Genomic DNA, 22,453 nt, shown 5'->3' on the forward strand with positions numbered 1-22,453 from the left:
ATAATAAAAAAAAAAAACTTGAAATTCATTCTAAATCATTTTTCACAAAACAACAACAAGTTAAGAGCTTCCTCGTGCGCAATCGAATGCTGGATCAAATGGAATAGTTGAGGGGGAATGCCCTGTCCAGAGGATCCAGAGAGCTATCTATTATGCCTGAGATAAGATGAGTAATTGAAATAACCCGCTGAAAGGTGGGCATAATTAATTGATTTAAATTAAGAGACGGACGGTCGGTCCAAGGTTTACTCAAACATACAGAGAGAAAGATAAAGAGAGTGAGTGAGAGAGAGAATCAGAAAGAGAACTGAAAGGGAGAGCATACTAAATTCTCCAAATGTAAACAAGTCTTGGCCTTATCACTTGTTCCCACACTCTCTTATTCCCGTTCTCTCTCTAAAAAAACAACCTTTCTCTCTACTTTCCTCTCTCTGCTATTATCAGGAAAAAAATTTTTTTTTTTTAATCTTGAGCTTTTGTATTTTGTATTTAGATTTATTTTTATTATGATCATTAAAATAATGTGAAAAAAACCGGCTCAATGTCGCGTGTGTAAACAATTTCCATGAATGACTTTGTTTTAGTTCTCTGTGGGATTTTCATCATCAATATTCTAAGCTTGGAATACCCCAAACTGGAAGCATGACCCAGGCCAATTATAATAATTATTGGAGACAACTTCTAGTTCTACGACTCTCTGTTCTAGTATCACTTAGTGCCCTACTGTGAGTCGAGGAAAGAACATGTGTAATACAACCGTCTACTAAATATTGCGGGACTGAAGAATCTAAAATACAGTTTGGATATACTATGAATATTAATAAAGGTCGCTTTGGACCTACTATTTGAAGTAGTCAAGCCCTACGAAATGAGGAAGTGTGTGTTAGGAAGTAATTCAATAAACTTCCCAAGGTTGTTCGCTACTTACAATATAGATAGATGGATTTTAAGTAGCTGGCTAGTACTGACTTTGATTGATGTTATTCTTTATACCAGAAGGATTAGATTTAGGCATTAAATCATCCGGAAGAAGACCCTTTTTTGCTAGAGCTGATATGATAGTGCAACTGTTCAGATCGTGAAATGGTTAGCGTATGTGAAACGTTATTAAGGAGGTACTCTTCATATTTTTCGGCTGATATTTAGCGCGTTTTTGATGATGGATTTCGAATCTAGACAAACGCATAAAATTCAATTTCTTAGTGATCGATGGAGACGAAGATTAATCGATGTCATGTTTGCACAGCTGAATTAAAAACTGGATGTCCAGCTAATGGCCCTCTCAAAGTGGGAAAATAAATGACTGATCCTCAATAGTTCCAATAAGAAATTAGTAACTTAAAGAAGTTGGAAGAATAACAAAATAATCACGATATATATAACAACAGATTCAAAGAGAGGTAAGTCATATATACTATTCTGTTTTTTTTTTCTTATTTTCTCATGTGAATGTGACTGCGGTACAGATTTAAGCCTAGACCAGGGCTTTATTTAACTAAAGTAACGAATTCTTCTCAATTGTTGATTATAAAAACTTTTGGTGACTCTGTCAGTGATTGGTTTTTAAGTCCTAAGCAAATTGAATATCTATTAAGTAGAAAACCTCACTTTAACCAGCTGTCTCTCTGTTTTTTAGCTTGGAGCTAATCTTCTACGTCATGCTACGCCCTTGGTAATCAATCATCCGTTCTTCTGTGTCCATAGGGTATGACAAGTATTTGCTTCTGGCTGGTCATATATGTAGTAGACATTGACAACTAATCCTGAGTTTCGTATACATTCATATGTGTATTTAAATTCAATGTGAGTCAAACTGGAAAGGTTATCGCCTTATCAAATAAACAACGAAATAAAACCAAAGGTGATAAATAATGTGTAAACAGTGAGACAAAACGAGCTCAGCTGCTAAATTGAGAGAGCGAATCTATGAGTCTTCAAGTCGAAATCAGCCTCCAAAAGTCTATGGCTAGCGGTAGTTAATTCAGTTCACATTCCGTCGAGCTCAGAGAAGGCAATAAAAAAGATTCAGGCTACGCCTATCTGCGAGACAAACATCATCAAAACTAAACACAGAAATATAAGTAAACATACATATATATATAGAGAATTTAAAGTGATCATGGCTGCCATCATCAGTGGCCTGCATTGCCTATTACGTAAGCCCCGCCAATTAAATTAAGTCGATCTATTCGAGAAGACTATGAAATTTTAACGCCTTGTAACCCCTTTAATTTTACAGTATTCTTGGCTTTAACATCGGCCAAAACCGCATCCGGAGCTGTAGATGGTTCAGTGGAACGTAATTTACTAGCTGCCGATCTCTACAATGCTGTGGGAGCCGAACATCTCAATGAGAATGTAGTGATTGCTTCAGCCGCCATCCAAAGCTCCATGGCCTTGGCTTTCTATGGGGCTAAAGGTCAGACTGCCAGCGAATTGCAGCAGGGTTTACATTTGGGGGCCGGTAATGCGGAGCAGGTGGCCCAACGTTTTGGCAGCTTCCAGCAATCACTGACACGTGACAACAATCTACGTCTGGCCAACAATATCTACATAAACGAGAATCTCGAATACAAGGGCGCCTTCCGCGATGTGGCGCAACGTCAATTCGATTCGAATATTGATAAATTGGACTTCCATCCACCGTACAATAAGCGCACAGCCGATGGCATCAATAGGGCCATAGCAACCAAGACAAATGAAAAGATCAAAGACATATTGAATGCTGATTTGCTCAATGATCGCACCGAGGGGGTCATTGTGAATGGTGTATCGTATGCGGGTGTCTGGCAAAAATCATTCAAATTGGACAAGACCAAGAAGCGTTCCTTCACCACCGGCAATGGTCAGTCGGTGCAAGTGGACACCATGTGGACATTGAATAACTTTAACTATGCCGAAGTCCGTAGCCTGGATGCCAAGGTTTTGGAGTTGCCCTATCAGAATGCTGAATTCTCAATGCTCTTGCTGCTGCCCAATCGCAAGGATGGTCTCAGGGCCTTACAACAGAATCTTGTGGGTAAAAATTTAATAGCCGAAATAGGTGAGATGACCCAGCAAAAGGTTGAGGTCGAATTGCCCAAATTTAGTGTGACCTTTGGTGTCAGTCTTGAGCAACCTTTTAAGAAGGTGAGTTACCCACTTTTCTCTTCGCCAAAAAACTAATGAGTAATTATTTCTAGTTGGGTGTGACCACAATGTTCTCCAGAAATGGTGACTTTGGCAACATGTACCGCATGTTTGTCAGTCATTTCATCAATGCATTCGAGCACAAGGCCCATGTGGAGGTCTCTGAGGCTGGTGTGGAGCCGTCTCTTGAACAGGGCGGTAAGCAAAAACTACAAAGTATTTTACAATTATTTAATTTCCTCTTTTCTTATGACAGTTCTCAAGGGTCTCTTCTCACGTTCGAAGAAATTCGAGGCTGACCATCCATTTGCATTCGCTGTCAAATTTCGAGATTCGATTGTTTTTGTGGGTCATGTTGCCAACTATGCCTATGTCTAGAGCACTCGACAATCAGGTTTAAAATAATTTGTGAGGTGCAAATTAAATAAATATTTCGTGTATGCCATTAATGAATGCAAAATGAATACAATATTAATGTTAATTTATTGCTTCAGCCAAATGATAAATAAATTTATGAATGGTTAAACTGACATTTCAGGTATCCAATCCAATATACTCTACATCAGAAAAGTAAAAGATGCGTATTGAATTTGCTATTCACTTGGCCACAAAAGGACTAAAGAGAAAAGTCAAGTATGTTTGTTTTTGTTTAGAGTTTTACATATACTTCTTAAGGACTTTTTTGGCATTATCCTTGTTGGCCAACATCCATTTAAATTCAGTCAAGTTTTGGTATTAAGTCTGAAGTTTTTTTTCAATTTCAAATTGAAAACATATCCGAAGAAGTGTTCAATAATTGTAGTAGTTTTAGTCCTAAAATCTCAAGGTAGGTAAATTTTTCTTGCAATAGGAAAGTCTATATAATATTTATTGAATATTATCTTAAAGTATATTATATCAAAGATACTTGAATTACTCTAAGACCAATGAATTTGGTTTTCTAACTGCTGAAATATTAGACCTTCTACCGTCTACATGGATTAAATCTATATATAACACTTTACTTTCCCAGAAGATATGTATGAACAAATTCATTTAATATTTGATCGGTTTATTTACCTACAGCTTAGAAATTCAGTAACTAATTCATTTTTTTTTTTTAATCTAATGAAAGGGTATCGAAAGTGTGCCATGTTAAAGGCAACTCTATCGTTTGTTGTGGTCTTTTTGTTTTGTGTTTTTGAAATTTATAACTTACCTTTCGAGTTCCACATGCATTTGATTTGTGTTATCCATGTTCAAATCCTTTTTTTAATGCGATTTTCTTATTAATTTGCCTGGTCAGCCTTTTTGGCTTGGTTTTATTTCATTATTTTTCCTCGTTTTCTGTGATATTTTGTCGCTTGTTTCTGTTTAATCGTCGACATAAATCAACAATTTGAGCTTAGGCGTTTTTTTTCCACTCTTTGTTTTTTTTTTTTTTTAGATTTTTATGTGGAGTGCCTGTCGATTTGTAGCACTAAATAAACTGGTTCCAGAGCCCATAAAAACTTAATTGTATCAATATATATATATATATATATATATACACGGTTGAGATTTATTCAAACACATATGTAGTATATGAAAAATTGCAGCCAAAGCGGCAAAAATTTTTAAACAAAATATTTTCGATTAACACGATGGGATATTTAATTGCACTGACATTTTTACTGAAAGTGTCGCACTGACGCAGCGGCGCATTGGATGGTCGAGGGGGTTGAGGGCGTCGAATGGGGCACAAGAATGGGCATATTTGTGGGATATGACCATTTAAAATAATTGATGCACATTTTCTGCAATCGATGTGGCTACTGCTACTGCTGCTGCTGCTGCTGATTTTGCAATTTTCACACAAAAACAAAACACACATATGAAAACTCGTTGCTTTCTTTGGGCTGGCTGCCGTTTATAAGGTAGCCATGGCCATAGCCATAGCCTGGCACAAAGCACAGGCACGCAAACTGCCCCCGATCCTCAAGACATGATAACAGCAGAGACAGCACAACAAAAGCCTGCAAAACTCAAACGCGGGGGCAGTGCCAGAAACGGCAAAAAATGGACAATGGACACGAGGGACACCAACAAGAAGGCACACCACGGCGAAAAGCACAAGCTAAAAAACACGCACGCGCAACAATGGGCCAGTAGGCAGTAAAATGTTGTTTGGTTTTGTTTTCTTGCCGAACCGAAAGAGTTTTGTAGTCTTGCGAGGCGCGCAGCAGACTGAAAACGTTCGTCGATCGGCCCCAAAGAGGAACCGAGTAAAACTCCCCAAACGAATTCAAAAAACAAAAACTCCATGATATTGCTCTCGATCTCGATCGCACGCTCTCGTGCGCTGGCTGTTTCTCTGGCTCTCGGTAAATACTGGTATGCGGCGACCAAGAATACTGGGTACAGTTTTGGATACTTTGAAGGGGTTTTTCATATGTGCTGTAATTGTAATTCCTCGCTTGTGATGGTCATCGGCCAACCCCCGACCACAGCGCTTCGCTGAGTTCGCCCTGCTGCTGTTGCTTCTGTCCCTTTGTTAGAATTGTCTGACAAGTTTTTCTGTGTATTTCTTTTTGTTTTATCTTTTATGTGAGTGGAATTTTAAAAAGGGGGCATCTCTTCAAGCCTTTGGTGCAAGAGCATGAGCAACAGCAGGTGCAGGTGCAGGCGCGTTTAAAACAAATGCCACAAATGTCTCGGGTAAAAGGGTAAAACTAAACAGAAAACTCGTTTCCTTTTTCTTTTTTTTTTTTGTCCAACTGACAGTTCATTTAGCTAATCCTAATCCTGCAACTAGACAGACTGTAACTGAGAGATTTGACAACCGAGTTAGGGCATGCAAAATTCGTTATAAACGAATACATGTTTCTTGTTTTTTTCATTTTTTATTTTATTATTGATACATAATTTTCACTTTAGTTAGTTTTTTTGGGTCGCACGTATGGAAACAAGACAATATTTAATTTTGTAATTGGTTTTCATGTTTATTTTTAACTCACGTAATGTGAAGAAAATAAAATAAAAATAATTTCTTTTTACATGGTGGAAAGGGAGACGATCTTTAGCTATAGCTAAATTGATTTTGTTATGCCTATAAGTCAAGCTCTTAATATTAACTAGAATTTTAGTCTAAAATGAAGTGTCTTTGGGTTCTATTGTGTGGTAAGTTGATTTAAATTTTATTGTTTTGTTGGAATTTTAAATCATAAATGATTCCATTTTGTAGCTTTGATTGTCCTGGTCCACAGGATCCAAGCGGAATGCATTTCAAACTGCACTGGAGTTAATATTACAGAGGCGTGTGCCTATAATGGCTGCTTTTTCAATGCCGAGCTTTGTTCTTTATCCTATTTCAACTGTCATCGTCAATTGAGGGGCGCGAATTGTAAGGTCTAAAGGTTTGTCGTGCATATAGCCATATTAATCGATTTCTATCTCTCGCTCTTATTTAGTATTTTTTGTAGCTTCAATGGGCCTTTGCACCCGCGAACATGTACCAAGATGTACTACTCTTGATGTTTAATTGAAAGTAAAATGTTTTTGCTTACATTATTTTGTTTTATTAAAATTAAATTGATATATTTTGATGGGTAGTATTTAAAATGAATGGGTTTGTTTTAAAATTTGACAATGTGTCCAGTGAAGTAAACAGCATGCTGATCGCGTATGATGAACACAAATGGATGATCGGCCACAAAGGTTTTGGGATCCAAGGGCAAAGACATGGGCACACCGGCGGCATCTGAAGCGAAAGTTTTGTAGGAAATAGATACTTAAATTATATATATATATATGGGTTTAGTAGAGACTCACAACTAATGCCAGCTGCCTCGCAGCCAATTTCATTCACATCGATAAAGGTCTTGTGCTGCACTTTGCTTATGCGAGTGCCAATGGGTGATTGGTCAAAGAGATTACTAAAGTCAGCCGCTCCCGAGAACATGGCACTTATGCCCAACTATGTGGAGTAAAAAGAAAAATGAAAGTTATAACCGATTGATTACCATCATAACATATCCAAGGGTCTGCCCACCTTATTAAGAGTTGGTTTCATGTCTGCATCGAATTCGAATTTAAATTTGGGCAAATAAACTGAAACAGATTTCCATTGCCAACGTTCCTCGAGAAGCTTAAAGTCCACACCCTTGAGATTCTGTTCCAGCTTTTGCAATCCAGTACGCTCATTGGGCAAAATGAACCACATGGTCATGTTGATATTCTCAAAGAACAATTCAATTGCCTTGGCATCCAATTCAGGATAATCGGCATAGTAATACCAATTGTCAGCAAACATTGTCGGCACCTGCACTGATTGCTTCTCGTTTAGCCAGAAATCACGATCCTTGGTATCGTCATCGTTGAAAGGGCGAGCCCAGCGGGCCTTAAAGTAAATGGCATTGATAAGAGCCACATTGGTGTCAGGATCGAGAGAGTCCACCGCATGTTCTATCTTATCCTGAGTCTTTTGCTTCACCCACTGATTGATGCGTTCAAGTGCCTCCGTTTCGCGACTAAAGTCTAGACCCTCTACCTCGGAATCGAAATATTTCTCGGCTACTTCACGGAAATGTGGCGAAACTTTGAGATTTTCTCGTGTGTAGACCTTATTGGCAATCTCTAAGACGGTTTTCGATTTGATATACGAATGTAAAAGTCGATGATAACTCTCGGCTAGGCCATCTTTACTCTCCTTAGCAGAGGCATGAAGAGTCCGCTGCAATTCGGTGGCTGTCTGACCCTCAGCTCCGTAGTAAGCCAGGCCCAAAGCCAATTGTATGGAAACTGGAGAAATTATCACATTCTCGTTCTGACGATCAGTGGCCAGAGTTTGGAATAGCTCGGTGGCAAAGAGATTACGCTCCTTGATGGTATTGCCACACCCAAGACCAACAAAGAGCAGGCTTAAAATTAACAAAACTGCCAAAGAAATGCGAAAAAAAATGTAAATTGTAAGTGTGGGGCGGGCTAAAAATACTTACAGCTTAAATGAAGGTAGTTCATTGCGCTGGCGTTGACACCTCAAGACTAAAAGTGAAAAGGCTCCACCGGCTGTCATTTATAGCCCTGGCCAGGAATCACGATGACGCCTAAGAATGACGCCAACTGCAACAGCGACTGCAGCAGAGCCGAGGAGCACCAACAGTCAGCAACTTCTTATGCGCTTTGCATTTCAAACAGCGAACAGAACGACAGTCAGGTAGACCTACCAGCAGGCCGACAGATAGACAGACAGACAGACAGAGCGACATACAGAGCCATCCAGAAAGAAAGAAAGGAACTGTAATGATGAGCTGATATTGGGACGATTCTCTAGCAAAATCAAAAGAATACTGGGAACAGCTTTTGAGAGATCATACCTTTCTCTCCCAAGAGAATTTTCTCTCTCTCTTTCTTTCTTTTTCACTCTCTCTATCTCTCTCTCTCTCTCTTTGCACTTGAGTCAGCCTTTTGCCTTTGCACTTGTTTCAGTTTCAGCTACCTCATAAAGAATCTCCTCGCTCCTCGGAGTCTGTCAAACTATTTACACAGGCAACTCAAACGGGTTAGGGCATACGGCTGGGTAGGGCGGAGAGAGAGAGGGTGAGGGGAAGCTGCATTAACTACAAAACTCTAATTTTTATGCCCAATTATGTGTTTTATGCATTTGCTTTTAATGAGTTATTTTCGTATTTGTTTAGATAATGCATCCATAAACAACAAAACGCAGAGCAAACAAATACAAAGCCGTTACGAAAATTGTTTATCGACTGCTGGTTGCGACCCCAAATCCAAATCCAATACCAACTCCCAGCCCCAGCCCCAGCATCGTTCCAATTAAATGCAACACGCACACATAAATTTACGTAAGATTCGTCCCCTCCCCCCTCCCTGATTCATGGTCTGCCCTTTAGCTCTTGCTTTACCATATCGCAGCATGATCATCAATGAGTAAACTAACTAAAAAGCGTTGCCATGGTCAACGATGAGCAAAACGTTATACCAATTTTTTATCATTAAACAACAACACGATCGATGTGGACCACCGTTCTGTTTGTCCGTCTGCCTCTTCCCGTTTTTTTTATCAAAAGTCCCGAAATTTCGAATTTTCGGGTTATTTATGCACATTTTGTGTGAAATGCTAATAAATTTTAATGGAATTTTAAAAACATGCTTTATGAAGGAGATCGCTGCCAACTGCGAGGATCTAAGGTAAGGCCTTTCGTTCTGGTCATGCATAAATTGCAGAACCTTTCTGTCTTGCTCTCTCTCTCCTTTTTGGTGTCATAAATTGGCAGCTACCGTGTGGAAAGGGTTCTTCTTTCTTTTTTATGACTTATGTAGTTGATCTCTAAAGGAACTCTAGAAAACACTTTCCATCAGGCCAAAAGCAAGCAACGCAGAAATGTGATGTGGGGGCATAACTTTTTGCCTTAAAAGCCGAAAACCAGCTTTCAGCTTTTGGCTTAAACCTTATATAATTTACAACAAGTTGATGTTGCCTCACAGTGTTCCTGTGTGTGTGTGTGTGTGTGTGTTTCGGTCCTGGCAACGACCGTTCTGATTGAATGATTTCACTGATCGAGACAAAACATGTTAAAGATCGTGAGATGTTGGACCGCAAAGCTCTCTTGTCTTTATAGATACACAAGGAACAGCAGCAGCAGCAGCGGCAGCAAAGGAAAAAAAAAATAATACAAAATACAAGGAATGCCGATAAAACAGACGGAGACGGATGAGGCAAACAGCATGCAACGGCAGCAAAATGCTGCGCCTGATAAAAAAAAACTTGGCGCAAAAAAAAAAGAGATTCTTCTTTTTCTACTTCTCGGGTTTGGAGCTGGAAAAGCATAAGAATGATGAGCCAGCCACACGAATTATGTGATCGGCTGTGCTGTTCTTTGTGTGTGTGTGTGTGTGTGTGTGTGTGTGTGTATGTATTGTTGCAACGTTGTGTTGAATGTTTGGCTGCCTGTGCGTGCAACAAGTAACCCAAAACCTGTTGAAAAAAACCAAAAAAAAAGAATCAAAACACAGCAACAAAAGAAAACAATGGCAGAAATCGTCGTCTCTCTTCACTTTTTCCTTTTGTTTTGTCTGCTTTTTTCTATAAACAATAAATTTGCACATAACTAAACAGAATACTTGAAATTTGCATAGTTGCAGATGCGACGAGGGGGCAGTGTGGATAAGAGATTATCCCCCAGAGGGAACTCACTGGTTGTGCGTGTTTGGTGTAACCATTAGATGGGGTCCATCACAAAAATGCAGCCTCAAATTGCTAAATATAGTTTTGGGGCCCAAGAAAAATTTGCACTTCGGGCCAACTGAAGCTGAAATCAAGAAGAAACGTTATTTTCGCAGGTTAAGCAACAATCAAAAGAACCATCAATCGATCGATCGATACTATACCAAACAGTGGTTAAAAAGTTATGGTTCAATCAAGGATCATAACATTTTCTCTTACATACGGCCTAGAAGAATTTCAATTGATGAGGATATCTATGGTTGATTTCTAGTGGGTAGCAAGGCTCACCAGAAATCGTTTAGCCAACTAAAACTTTCGATTGGTTTTTCTCTTTTTTCCACCTGATATTTAACTTAAATGCCACAGTCGAAAAGACTTGCCAGTCGGGTAATTAGAGGCAACTATGCAGTTTGTGTGCCACAATCTAATCGCAGGCTCTTTTAGTGAAAACGAGGCGTCGGTCTGCCTTGAAAAAACTTTCGTTCAACCAGCAACAAATCAAGCTGTATGCAAAAAAAAAAACAAAAAAACAAGCGAAGAAAAATAAATGGAAGGAAGGAAAAATGAAAAACCTGGCAAAAGACAGACTCAAGACACGCAGCTTTGGCGTCGGCATCGTCCATTTGCTGACAACAAACAACACTCGGATGACACAAACGACACGTCAATCTGCCCACATTCAGGCAAACATTCGCAACATTGGGTTGCATGCAACATTGGCTACATCATGCCATGAATACACAACAACAACAACAACAGAACTAAATAAGTTCTAAAGGAGATGGAGAACAGGATTTGCCATTTCGAGCGGCTTCAAGCGCGACAAATTAAGCCTAGGGAAAAGAACTTGTTGTAGTTTCTCGTTAATTAGCACTAAAATAAGTGAGATCGAGTCCCTCCAATCCATTGCCCTGCTTACTCCCCTATCTGCCTTTCGTTTTCTACGAAATCACAAGATATAGAAGGCCAAAGAATGGCAAATGATACGCAACATGATGTTGAATGTCCGTTAAGGCAGCTGACAGCCAGCCGCCTAGGCAATGAATTGATATGCCAAGTGGGCACAAAAACAACGATCGATGACAATGACGACCACGATGACACTGAGTCAAACCGAACTGAAATAGAAATGAACTTGAAGCATTGAAGAATTGAATTTTGATTTAAAAATCCACATGCCTCTCTTTTGGGCAACCTTCGGGCAACAAATGTCCATCATAAAATGTCAATTAGCTGATTGAAATCAGCAACAGAGAATGACAATTATATCAATTTATGACCCACAGGAAATTGGCCCACAAAAGCTGTTAGATACAAAAAATTAGAGGAAAAGATCCCAGATGAAAGAATGACAAGATCACTGGAAAATGTCCGATGCCTCCTGCCTGCCTGGATTGAAGGCTGCGCCTATTTTACAGTTTATGCATTGCCTGGCATTCAGAGACGGCATTCAGTCTTTTGCATTGCAAATGATGGCCACATAAAGAAGCGAAGAGGCATTTTCAAATGAAAATGTTAGAGCCCCAGCCAACCACCACACGCGCTCAGCGGGATGGGGATCGACTAACCAAACCAAGCGTGCAACCTACCAACAAAAACCACAAAAAAAAACATAAGAAAAAAGGAACAACAAAATGTAATTCCGATCGGATCGTCAGCAAATAATGCTGTCTGCCTGCAGCCTCTGCTGATTTTTTTGTTTGCTCGTTTTACTTTTTGTGTATGCTAATTTGCTTGTCAAAACGACACATCGATCAGATGGGAGCAACAGAGAGAAAAAACAGCCATAAAAAACGTGTGCAAAAGAGAGAGAAAGAGAGGGAGCGATAGGGAGAGTAAGATCATCTTGGGGAATCATCATCATCATCATCCAATTCGTTCTCTTTTCTGACACTTTAATTTGCCATGAAAGCCCAAAAGTATGCAATGACAGGCAATTTTCAACAAAGCGCCGCTAAATTGAACTGTCAGTAGGTTTCTTCTTCTCTTTTTTTCTTCTCGGCTTAGATTTATTGACGTATTGGCACACACTCACACACAGATGAGAGGTGCTTTTAAGCGAGCTTAGGCATCGTGTGAATCCTCTCACATGGCTCCCACTCACTTTATATGCAAATAAAATGAAACAAAAGGGCGCCGCGGCGTATCCCATGCGTTTCACAGAAACGGATTTTCACTAGAAATTGTCGTCGCCGGTTTTTTACGACCGTCCCGGAAAATTTATTGTGCGACACGCCTTTTCGCCTGAAAATAGTTTTTAGAGCGAAGTGCGTTTTATGACGTCGAATCAACAGAAAGAAAAAAAAACAGAAAACAAACCTTGGTGTTAATGTGCGAGATTCGCCTACGTCGATTTAAATGCCGCGCCTGAAAGTATGCTATTGTTTGCAGTCACTTTGGATTTGGCTAGGGTTAGGCGGGTTAGGTGTCGTCCCTTCATTCCATTCAAACAATTGCAAAAGTGTAAAATGTGTTAAGCCAACTGAAATGGGTGCGCATAGTGAGTGAAGGGGGAGACGAGGAAGCAGGCTAAAAAAAAAAGAAACGAAAAAACCTCCAAACTGTCAAACCCCTCAACCCCGAAATCCCAATCTTCCCTCTCTCTAACCTAAGAACTCCGACGGCTTAACAACTTTTGTTGCTGCCCTGCGACTTAGTTTTACTTTGATGGATGTAAAGCTCTTTGTTGTGCGTGTGTGGGTTTGTGTCGATGTGTGTGTGCGAGTATATGTGTATTTTCTTTGGCTGGATTTATTTGTGGCAATACAAAGATTTTTTAATGGCATCTTTTGTAGCAATTTTTTATACCCATAAGTGCTTAAGAATTTGATATGGGGCAAAGGACCTCTCTCCCAGCAGGAGAGAGTCGGAGTAGGAGAAGGAGGGTGAGTGAGTGAAGTGAAGTGCTAACGGGGGTGAGGGGTGAGTGAAAGAAACTCTTTTAGCACAAATAAACTTTGGCTACAATGTAGAGCTAGGACTTTGACCACCCCTCAAGCCCCTCCGTTGGCGGTCTTTTGTAAGGGACCAAAGGACTTTACAGAAGGAAAAACCGTATGTGTGTGTGTGTGAGCCAGTGTGTGTGTGCATTCAGGCAAGGTGTTTGCCTGTTAAATTATATAACAATGCAATGAACTGTAAAATACGCAGCTAAGTGCTGCTACTTCTGCTTAGTGCTTAATGCATAATGCCAGTTCAAGAGGGTTGCTCAACGGAAGGGACCTGAGTAAGAGGGAGAGGACAACGACTATTGCAAAATGTCATAATTGGATCCAGTTGACATATACATTCACATCTAGTGTGTATATAGTCTAAAGTTGACAGTTCACTAGTTACCACTAAAAGCTATTTTCCCCGCTTAATTAATGCTTTGTGCAAGGAAAATGAAATGGAAAATTAGTGGAAATGTGCAGCAGAAGTGACTTCCAGAGTAACTTAGTTGTCATTGCGACCATGTTTTTACTATTTTAGTACTTAATTTGTAAAACCGCATTCATTTGGAATACAAATATAATTGGAAGGGTCATATGTTGGGTCGTAAATTTTCCACTTTCTAACGATGCAAAATGGAACATTTAACCCTCTAAGACTACTTTCTAAAGTAAAAGCAGAAGTTAATTCGAATAATTTTTTTTTAAGTAAATAGGGGCTGCTGAGCTTAAATATGAACTCAGAAAAAATATAGAAGCTTTCGTTTACCTGGAAGGTGAGAAAACATAAATAAGTGCCTCAAGGCATGCTTGGGGCTTTGAGGGTAAAAAAGTAGTTTCCAAATAAATTGAATTTTTTTGTTGCTATGATACTCAGCAAAACAATTTTTGTTGGCCGAGCAGCGTAAATGCAGGTTGCATTTTGTGCAAATGCACTGCGTTTGGGAAGTTTTGCAGTGCTTGCAACTTCTTTTTCCCGTAATGCGATCCAACCACTCTGGAAAATGATTGAAATGGTCAAACCTCAAGTCCTTTATTGGGTGATTTGATTTTTGGCCTTGTTTGAGTTGTGACTGCAATGGATGCCGAGAAATTGGCGACAGCAAAGTCTGTGATGGCGACCGACTTGATCGCGCAGACAAAGATGAAGATGGTGAAGGTAAATTGTTCTTCATGAGTGGACGACCTGGCAAGTTTTTTGACTGGTAGCCCACTAGACCCGCAGCAATAGATTCGCGGAAATCCGGAAGTTCAATGAATTTCTCGCTGCTCATGGTTTCCTTTTGGATTGGTCTATATAGGATGTAGGCGTTTGTTGTTGCCATATCTACTAAATGGTAGAAAATTCGGGTTGCAGCATCGTGAGTTTTACTTCTTATATGGTATCGTCCCATAAGCCCATCCATCAGATCCACGCCTCCCATATGAGCGTTATATTCCCGTATAACTTGTGGGCAGTCAATTTCTACATTGTGCTTCGACTTTCTGTCGTAACGAGCTGCCTTTGGTGTTCCTCCTTGAGTATTTGAACTTATAAACGGCTTAACGCCCACATAGGTCGATAATAAGCGAACCGCCTTGTTGTCTTTCCACAGTACGTTACTAACATCCACTCCATATGAGGAACCCACGTACTCAACTGAAAAACCTCTTGGCTTTTCCTTGATGGCACTATCGTTTGGGAGCTTGCAGTTTGGTATCCGATTTACCCGAACCGTTCCCAAACTATAAATCCCTTTTGCCCGAAGGTATACCATCAAAGGCAGCGATGTGTAAAAATTGTCAAAATATATTATATGATGTTTGAAACTTTCAACAGTTTTCGTCAAGCGTACAACTATGTTGGCTGACGCACCGATATCAGGGTAACCAGGTAATATCGCATTATCACCTGCGCCGCTATATACTTCAAATCGGTAGGCATATCCAAAAGAATCACATAGGACAAATAATTTAATACCCCACTTGTGTGGTTTATTGGGCATGTATTGCCGCAAATGGTGCTTCATTTTTGTGCTGCACATTTGTTCGTCAACGCATAATCGAGCTTGCTTAGGCACGGAGTCAAATCTTTCATTCAAAATGTCAATAACTCTTCGCGTGCGAAATAGTGGATCGTAGCCAGGCTCACCCTTTTTGATTCGCTTACTCTCGTCACACAATGAGAAGTATTTCTTAATTGCTTCAAATTTGCTACGGGTCATACAGGTTTGTATGGGTGCAAATGCATTTTGCCCCCAGTAACTTTTCAAATTAGGGTAGCGATATATAGACATGTAAATTAAAATTCCTATATAGTGATGAATATCTTCCGTTGTTATCTTAAACTTGTTGGCAATATTGTCCTTTAAGGCTGCGCGCATTGTTTCCTTGACGATTATACTTATAATGTCCGAGTTTAAAAAATAACAAAATAGTTGAAACGGAGTTTTCAGATCAGTTATTTTGGATGGCAACGAAGAGTCGCCTTGAAAAGCAACATTGTTTATGTGCAATTGCATAGATTGCTGTCGCCACATAACTTTACTAGGTTCCTTTATAATTGATTCGATACCTATTCATAAATAAATTAATGAGTTGTATTACAAATCAAAGTAATGATTTGCTTACCAAGCCCATTAAAACCACCAGAAGACGGTAAAGATACAGGTGTTGCTCCTTCAATAACTGGCAATGGTGATCGAGGCCTCTTACGAGTTTTTCGGGAAGGCTCATGGCTGTGCACAGTATTTTCATTGTTTTCAATATTACTGCACATTAAGGATACAGTAGAGACATCTTCTAATGCAGTGTTAAGTGCCTCTGCCACGTCTTCATCCTCGTCGTCACTCGACATGTCTACATCCGACGGGACTGATTCGAACAACTCCAGCAGTTGTTCATCAGTCAAATCAGACCATTTATAGCGAGCTCTCAAAGCCATTATTCAATCTCTATTAAAAAAATTCAACAATAAATAAAAATCACACACAAATTACACAAGAAGTGCAAGCAGTTGTGAAATAGCTGCTAGCAACAAATTTTGCCGTGGAGCCCCAAAAGTGCCTCAAGGCAGTTATCACTTTTACAATGCTACAAAGCAGAACTTTAACATATTCGCACATATTAAACTTTATTTAAATAGCACATTAACTTACCTTTCACAAAAAAAAATATTGAGTTCAATTGGTTGTATAAATTCACTTTTATCAACACAGCAAAAGACAATGTGCAGAAGCTGAAATTTTTGGCGCGAAGTAACACATGATTCGATAATATGTTTATCAAAAGCATCGATAAAAGTTTCCGAGCGCTTTACAACATTGGCAGTGCTTTTTGGCAGTTATTTTTAAAAGTTCAATAATTTTTAAATTAACTAAAAGCTCTTAGTTATTTTTTAAAAAATAAAAATAAAATACGTGCCTTGAGGCATTCTTACGTCCTAGAGGGTTAAACGTTTTTGTTTATTTTTAAATATCTGTAAGCCAATGTAATAAAAGTACACCCCTTAAAATGTATCTTTATTGAATTTAGATTAGCACAACTTTTTTTCTATTGCTTTGATCACCAAAATTTAAAAGCAGCTTTCTTTATTGAACATTTGTTTTTAAAAATACAATAATTTGGAAAAGAAAAATAGTTTTATTTAAAAGTTTCAGCAAAAAAAAAAGGAAATTGCAGAAATTCGTGCTTGATGAAAATAATAAGTACACTTCAATTGACTAAGTTATATATGAATAATAAGTTTTGTATATGAATCGATGCTATATTCAGCTTGTATCTAGAATTCATGTTTGTTTCTTTACTGACTTTACAGATTTTCACCTTTTATTCTACATTTTGGAGTCGTCAAGGTTTTTTAGAAGCCATTTAACATTAACTAAATAATTATACAATCCGTTAAGCTAAGATCTTCCTATTAAAGATGTTTTAACAGAATTGTGATAAGAAACTTTATTCTGAATATTCTCTATTTGACCTTCTTTCTTTCGAAATCGATTGAAATATAAATAACGTTCCATTAACAGAATTCCTTAAGAATTTTTAAATATAAATTTGATTAATATTCCCCCTTATATAGAAAAAACCTGTTTTTTCCACACACACTTCATTATAATAAAAATAAAATAAATGAAAAGACATCTGCATAATTACATTAGGAGTGACATATTTGTTTAACTCTTTTGATTTCATCAGCCCTAAGTGAGTTTACTTAACATTCAGTCAACAAGCCAAGGTCAGCCACTCCTTGGCCAAATTGTGTTAAATAATGAAAAACTAAATTTAACATTTAGATAAGCTAAAATGTGAAAATTATGCGTGGCCTGTTGGTAATTTATAAAACAAACAGCACAAGGATACCAAGCGAGGCAGAAGGAAATTTCTACTACATTCAGCACGCGCACAACTCTCAGTCAGTGGGTCGGTGGGTCGGTGCGACGAACGACTTCAGTCAGACACGCTTGGCCAATGGAGCCTAAATATGAATTACCGAAAAAATAGTGCGCACTGTTAATTAAATCATAATGAGTATATAACATGCATGTGGGGTCCAAAAATCAATTAAAGCATCGCCCACACACATTTTCACACAGGGTGCCGCCATCTCCGTGCGTGTCCTCCTTACCCCACCAGCCTTGCATTACCACTCCTCTGATTTTTTTGTGGCAATTTTGTGGTAAACACTTTAATATTCCAAACTTAAGGCAATTTAAATTCAAATCGAAATCAAATGACTTTACTTTCTATATAAAAATACATATATATATATAAGTAGGATGTGTGTGTGTGTTTGCACTAAGAACTTCTATAAGTCTAAGGGTAAGTCTCTGCCTCCCCTGAGTAACAGGAAAGGGGCGTTTGCCATCCCTTGCCTTACTCCAGCTTTACTCAATAAGACTGAAACGAAAGAAATACTTTGCCCCTTAATTTAAAGATTACTTTTTTCCCCCATTTGGTTTCTGTTTGCTTTCAATTGTTTTTATCAGTTTACATTTAACAAAAACAAAAAAACAAGCAAAAAGAAATACGAATTGAGATCCTGTGGAAATTTTATATACCCTTTTCGATTTGCAAAAATTTCAAGGTTTATTTTCAGAATCTATGTACATATATTCCAGTTTATTTGGTTGCTTTAAACAAAAGGGCAGAGAGGAAAATGTTTTGTTTTAATACATCTTTTTATATTAGAGAAATTAACTTTAAGCCTTAGAAATAAAACTTAACTTATTCGCTCAACGTAATATCAAATAATATTTTAAATCATATCGAAATTTCACTTACCATTAGAGATAAAAATAAAATATTTTATAATTTTCTATGTACAAACTTCTGCTTATAGCTAAAATAGCCGTTCATAAAAGGTTATAGCCAAGCGAACGACAAACAAATAAAAGCCATGATGATGCTTTTGCTTGCTGAGAAGAGAGATTTGGCTGTGATTTAGCTGGGAAACGTTGAAAAACACATAAACTTTTTGCCGTTTTATTGGCATTGCTGCTCTAACTCTCCACCTCGACCCTGTAGCTCGCCCCCAACCACTTTCTCAATCTCCCCCTGTTTATATTTGTATTTGCTTCAATTCGATTCTATTGGAGCAGCTGAGTGCAAAACATAACAAAAAAAAATAGCATCGATTTAATTGAAACTTTGCTCATTAAATAGCTGAATGACAGCAAAGTTTTCCATATATGCAGAAAAATTTATGCATTTAGCCAAGATGAGGAAGAGAGAAAAAGGCAAAGAAACGACAACAAATACCATTACTCAACATTTTCGCAAGGGGATTGAGCAGAAATTCAACAGAATGCAGACAAAGTGAGACATTGCAATGAAATATAATGAATGATGTCACACACAAGACGATGAGCGGCAGCTTGTCAAAAACACATGTGTCTGACGGAGGTAGTGAAAACCAAATAGACCGTCAAGAAAAAAACGCAAATGTGCACTGAGAAAAAGTACAGTGAAGTAGAAAAGCACACAAGCGAATAACTTTAAAGAAAGATCTCTTTGAACTTAATAAGTAATCTTTGTGTTTTTTTTTGTGTATCTCAAGATGAGTTTGAAAATAGTTGCCCAAATCTTTTTGAGTGTAGTTGATGCCCTTAAAAGTAGACAATCATAATGATTGTTTAGCCTAGCACAAAAAAAAATTTTGTAGGTACTGTTCTGTTACATTTGCGTTGACTGATGAGACAATTTGTCATTTAATGCAGACGCGACACGGCTAACACAAACACCCACGCACAAAGAACGAATGAGGGTTGACAGCAGCCAACTAGTTCTATGTAGTAAAGGTAGCCCCAGCAACTGAATACCTACCATTGCCCACACTATATACATACATATCTGTTCTCTCTCCTCTCTCCTCTTAGTGTGTATGTGGACTCAGCTGGTGCAGAAATAAAAAATAAAGGAAAATCATCATAATACTTGTATTCCACCACCACCATCATCAACATGGGGTTGCTCCTCCCGCTCCCCGATTTGACAACAATGGCAAGTGTAGAAGCGGAAATGCAAATACTTATAACTGTGGTTCTCGGTCCAGTCCTTTGAGGCTTTAATGGCCAAGCAAATAGCTGGCAGCACAGAGATTATAAAGCAAATGCCGACCTATGAATAATTATAAAAATTTAAGGGCAATCCTCCACACACACACCACTTATACACGCACATCATTCATAAAAATGTATAAAAATTTAATGGCATTTAAGTGGCGTCCTTTCTTTCACTTCATATTTGTTTCTTTTTGGTGTGTGTGTGTGCTACCGAGGCACAATTAATATTATGGCATGGCGGCCAAAGTTGATGTGGCACCTTCCCCCATCTACCCTCGCTGGGCCACTCCTCCCTACGAGTGCTTCTACTGTACCCTGTGGCACAGGAAGCACTTAGCATCGCAACATGCGAAATGAAAAATTGTGTTGCCTGCTTTTTTGGGCGCTGGCAGGTTGCAGGCATTGAACCTGTTGTTGTGCTTCTTGGGGAGTGGAAAGGTCACCCAACAGAAATGAAAAGGCATATAAATAAAAAAAAGAAACGTTAAAAATTTACAAGTGCTTGCCATAATTCAAAGTTGCCCCCTCCAATGTGCTCAACCACCAATTACTGTGTCTAGAAAATTGCCTTTGTGTTTTGCTGCTGCCTTTTTTTTCTGCTTCTGTTCGTCGTTATCCTTATCGAAGTCTTATCAGCATTACTGTGTCTGCATATGGGCTGAGCTTAATTGGGCTAATTTTGAGTTAAAGCAAAAGAAATTCAACATCACTCACAGCGTCGACGATGAGAAGAACTTGAAACTTATGCAAAATAAATATGAGAAATGTACGTGACCAAGTGCGTAATATGCAAAAAGTTGAGCTGAGTTGCGAGTCAAAGCCAAAGCCGGTTACGTTCCGTGAATTTCAAAATGAATGTCAGCTAAAGGACACACTTTTACACACACACACACACACATAGAGGGAGGGAGACAGAGAGTGAGACGAGACATGTAGGAGCTTCTAACGACGGCATTTGAATTCCTAAGCAGGCAGAGCCAAACAAGGCAAAAGCCCTGTGAAATGTAACCAGAAAGTAAAAGTTTTTCTTTAATTTTTGCACAATTTATTTTAATTTTCAGCAAAGTCAGTGGCATACAATTAGGCGATGGTTGTAGACGGCTCCCTGTCAACGGTGAAACCATCATCCAACCGACATCTTCTCTCATTGGTGCCACAGTGCGTATGATTGATGCAGGCACCAGACAACAGCCGCAAATGTAATTTGTGCTTTTGTCTCGGTGGGAACTTCAACGGTGTTTGGGACTGGGACTCGCATGGGGACCTTCTCAGTTGACAGATGAAGTTTGCATAGCAGTTGCTATTCGCTTTAGCCCTAAGGTCAATGCTTTAAGGCCAAGCATTGAAATTAAAGCTAGAGAGTCAGAGACACATCGATCTTCATTTTGCTTGCTTCGGTAAATTCAATCAAGTTTTTCCATTTGCCAGCAAATTGAAAACATATGCTCGCCTAGCATTTGCCTTCAAGTTAAAACAAACGTTGCCATAAAACAAACATGCCAAAATGAGAAGAAGTAGCAGAAAAAAAACGAGGGAAAAGAAGCAGCCAAAGACAGAGAAAAGCTACTTAAAAATGTTGCACACGTACGGCCAATTGTAAGGAGCAAACATATAGGGACCTCAAGCAAAAGCCAGTGGAAAGACAGACAGAAAGAGATAGAGAGAAAGCACGAAAGAGACAGGGAGAGAGAAAAAGAAGAGCGGAAGAGTCTCAAACAACTTTGCCGCCAACTCCCAGTCCCAATTCCCTTGACAAGCCGAAGGCAACTTCATAATCATTATTAACATCATCATCGTCATCATCATTGTACTCATCATGAGGCATCGTCAGCATCAACATGTCTGCCCCAAGAGCTACTAAATTTCACGCAATCACGACCACCACACACACACACATACAATATATGTATATAGGGAAGTTGCCTTCCTGCTTCCTTATTTTTCTTGAGCTTTTTTTTTCTGCAACTGCCTAATAAAATATTTAGTTGCTTGGCTCATTGACAAGTTTGCAGACAAGGTTCCTAGTGCTTTTGGGTTTGTGTGTGGTCTCTGGTTATCCTTTGCCCAGGTGTATATGTATGTGTGAATAGCATATAGGCTGACAGCATTTCCGTAACGTTTTGTGTTCAGTGTTTTTTACGAGGCCTCAAATCTATTAAACCGCTCAGCAAGTGAATGCTCACAGGAAATAATGAAAAATTCAAAAACCAATATTTAAACTGCCATCAAATCAAAACAAAGTGCAACAATGTAATGAGACGATCCCTTTTGGGATTTTTTCGTTTAGATTTAGGGTCTTGCTCCCTGATATTCGGGTTCAAAAGGATGGGTGGCAAACGTTTAATATCTCATCAAGTGTTACGCTTTACGACTACTTAAAAACACATAAAATAAAACAGAGATCCCTACCCAGCAACAAAAAAAAAACCAAAAAAAAATCCAAAACGAACAACAGAAAATCAACATTGAAGGCCATAAATTTCCCAGTTGCCGAATAGAAATGAAAAGCTACTACAAACACACACACACAAAAAAGGGAAAAAGAAAAGCGAAAGCAAAAGAAAAAATGGGAAAAAGCAAAACAAGAACCGCATAGCGTACACTGAGCCAAGATTTAATGATGCAGCATGATTTGAGCATAAAATAAAAAT

General features: G+C 38.8%; 5 protein-coding genes across 5 annotated transcripts in view; 2 read left to right on the forward strand and 3 right to left on the reverse strand.

Moving 5' to 3' along the window:
- The window catches only part of LOC6640274 (protein prickle), a 71,840-nt gene extending 65,964 nt beyond the window's left edge, over nucleotides 1-5,876 (reverse strand). The window contains exon 1 of the mRNA XM_047010186.1: nucleotides 4,328-5,876. Coding sequence (XP_046866142.1) covers nucleotides 4,328-4,365 — 38 coding nt within the window. The 5' untranslated portion in view covers nucleotides 4,366-5,876. The remainder of the gene's footprint in view (nucleotides 1-4,327) is intronic.
- Nucleotides 1,901-3,659, forward strand: LOC6640551 (serine protease inhibitor 42Dd). The gene is made up of 4 exons (XM_002063147.4): nucleotides 1,901-2,156; nucleotides 2,240-3,129; nucleotides 3,183-3,327; nucleotides 3,386-3,659. The coding sequence occupies exons 1-4, from the start codon at nucleotides 2,120-2,122 to the stop codon at nucleotides 3,505-3,507; spliced, it is 1,194 nt and encodes a 397-aa protein (XP_002063183.1). The 5' UTR covers nucleotides 1,901-2,119; the 3' UTR covers nucleotides 3,508-3,659.
- A 315-nt stretch (nucleotides 5,877-6,191) lies between the features above and the next one.
- LOC111519859 lies at nucleotides 6,192-6,652 on the forward strand. The gene is made up of 3 exons (XM_023182158.2): nucleotides 6,192-6,267; nucleotides 6,332-6,490; nucleotides 6,558-6,652. Exons 1-3 carry the CDS (start codon nucleotides 6,240-6,242, stop codon nucleotides 6,626-6,628), a joined length of 258 nt encoding a protein of 85 aa, XP_023037926.1. The 5' UTR covers nucleotides 6,192-6,239; the 3' UTR covers nucleotides 6,629-6,652.
- A 15-nt stretch (nucleotides 6,653-6,667) lies between these two features.
- LOC6640550 (serine protease inhibitor 42Dd) lies at nucleotides 6,668-8,158 on the reverse strand. Its single transcript, XM_023182203.2, has 4 exons — nucleotides 8,085-8,158; nucleotides 7,139-8,022; nucleotides 6,919-7,063; nucleotides 6,668-6,847 (listed from the first exon to the last, which is right to left on the reverse strand). Exons 1-4 carry the CDS (start codon nucleotides 8,104-8,106, stop codon nucleotides 6,723-6,725), a joined length of 1,176 nt encoding a protein of 391 aa, XP_023037971.1. The 5' UTR covers nucleotides 8,107-8,158; the 3' UTR covers nucleotides 6,668-6,722.
- Nucleotides 8,159-14,277: 6,119 nt separating this feature from the next.
- Nucleotides 14,278-16,183, reverse strand: LOC124459993 (piggyBac transposable element-derived protein 1-like). The gene is made up of 3 exons (XM_047009969.1): nucleotides 15,871-16,183; nucleotides 14,387-15,814; nucleotides 14,278-14,333 (listed from the first exon to the last, which is right to left on the reverse strand). The coding sequence occupies exons 1-3, from the start codon at nucleotides 16,181-16,183 to the stop codon at nucleotides 14,278-14,280; spliced, it is 1,797 nt and encodes a 598-aa protein (XP_046865925.1).
- Between the last annotated feature and the right edge of the window lie 6,270 nt (nucleotides 16,184-22,453).

This window comes from Drosophila willistoni, assembly GCF_018902025.1.
Source record: "Drosophila willistoni isolate 14030-0811.24 chromosome 2L unlocalized genomic scaffold, UCI_dwil_1.1 Seg196, whole genome shotgun sequence".
Classification (NCBI taxonomy): Eukaryota; Metazoa; Arthropoda; class Insecta; order Diptera; family Drosophilidae; genus Drosophila; species Drosophila willistoni.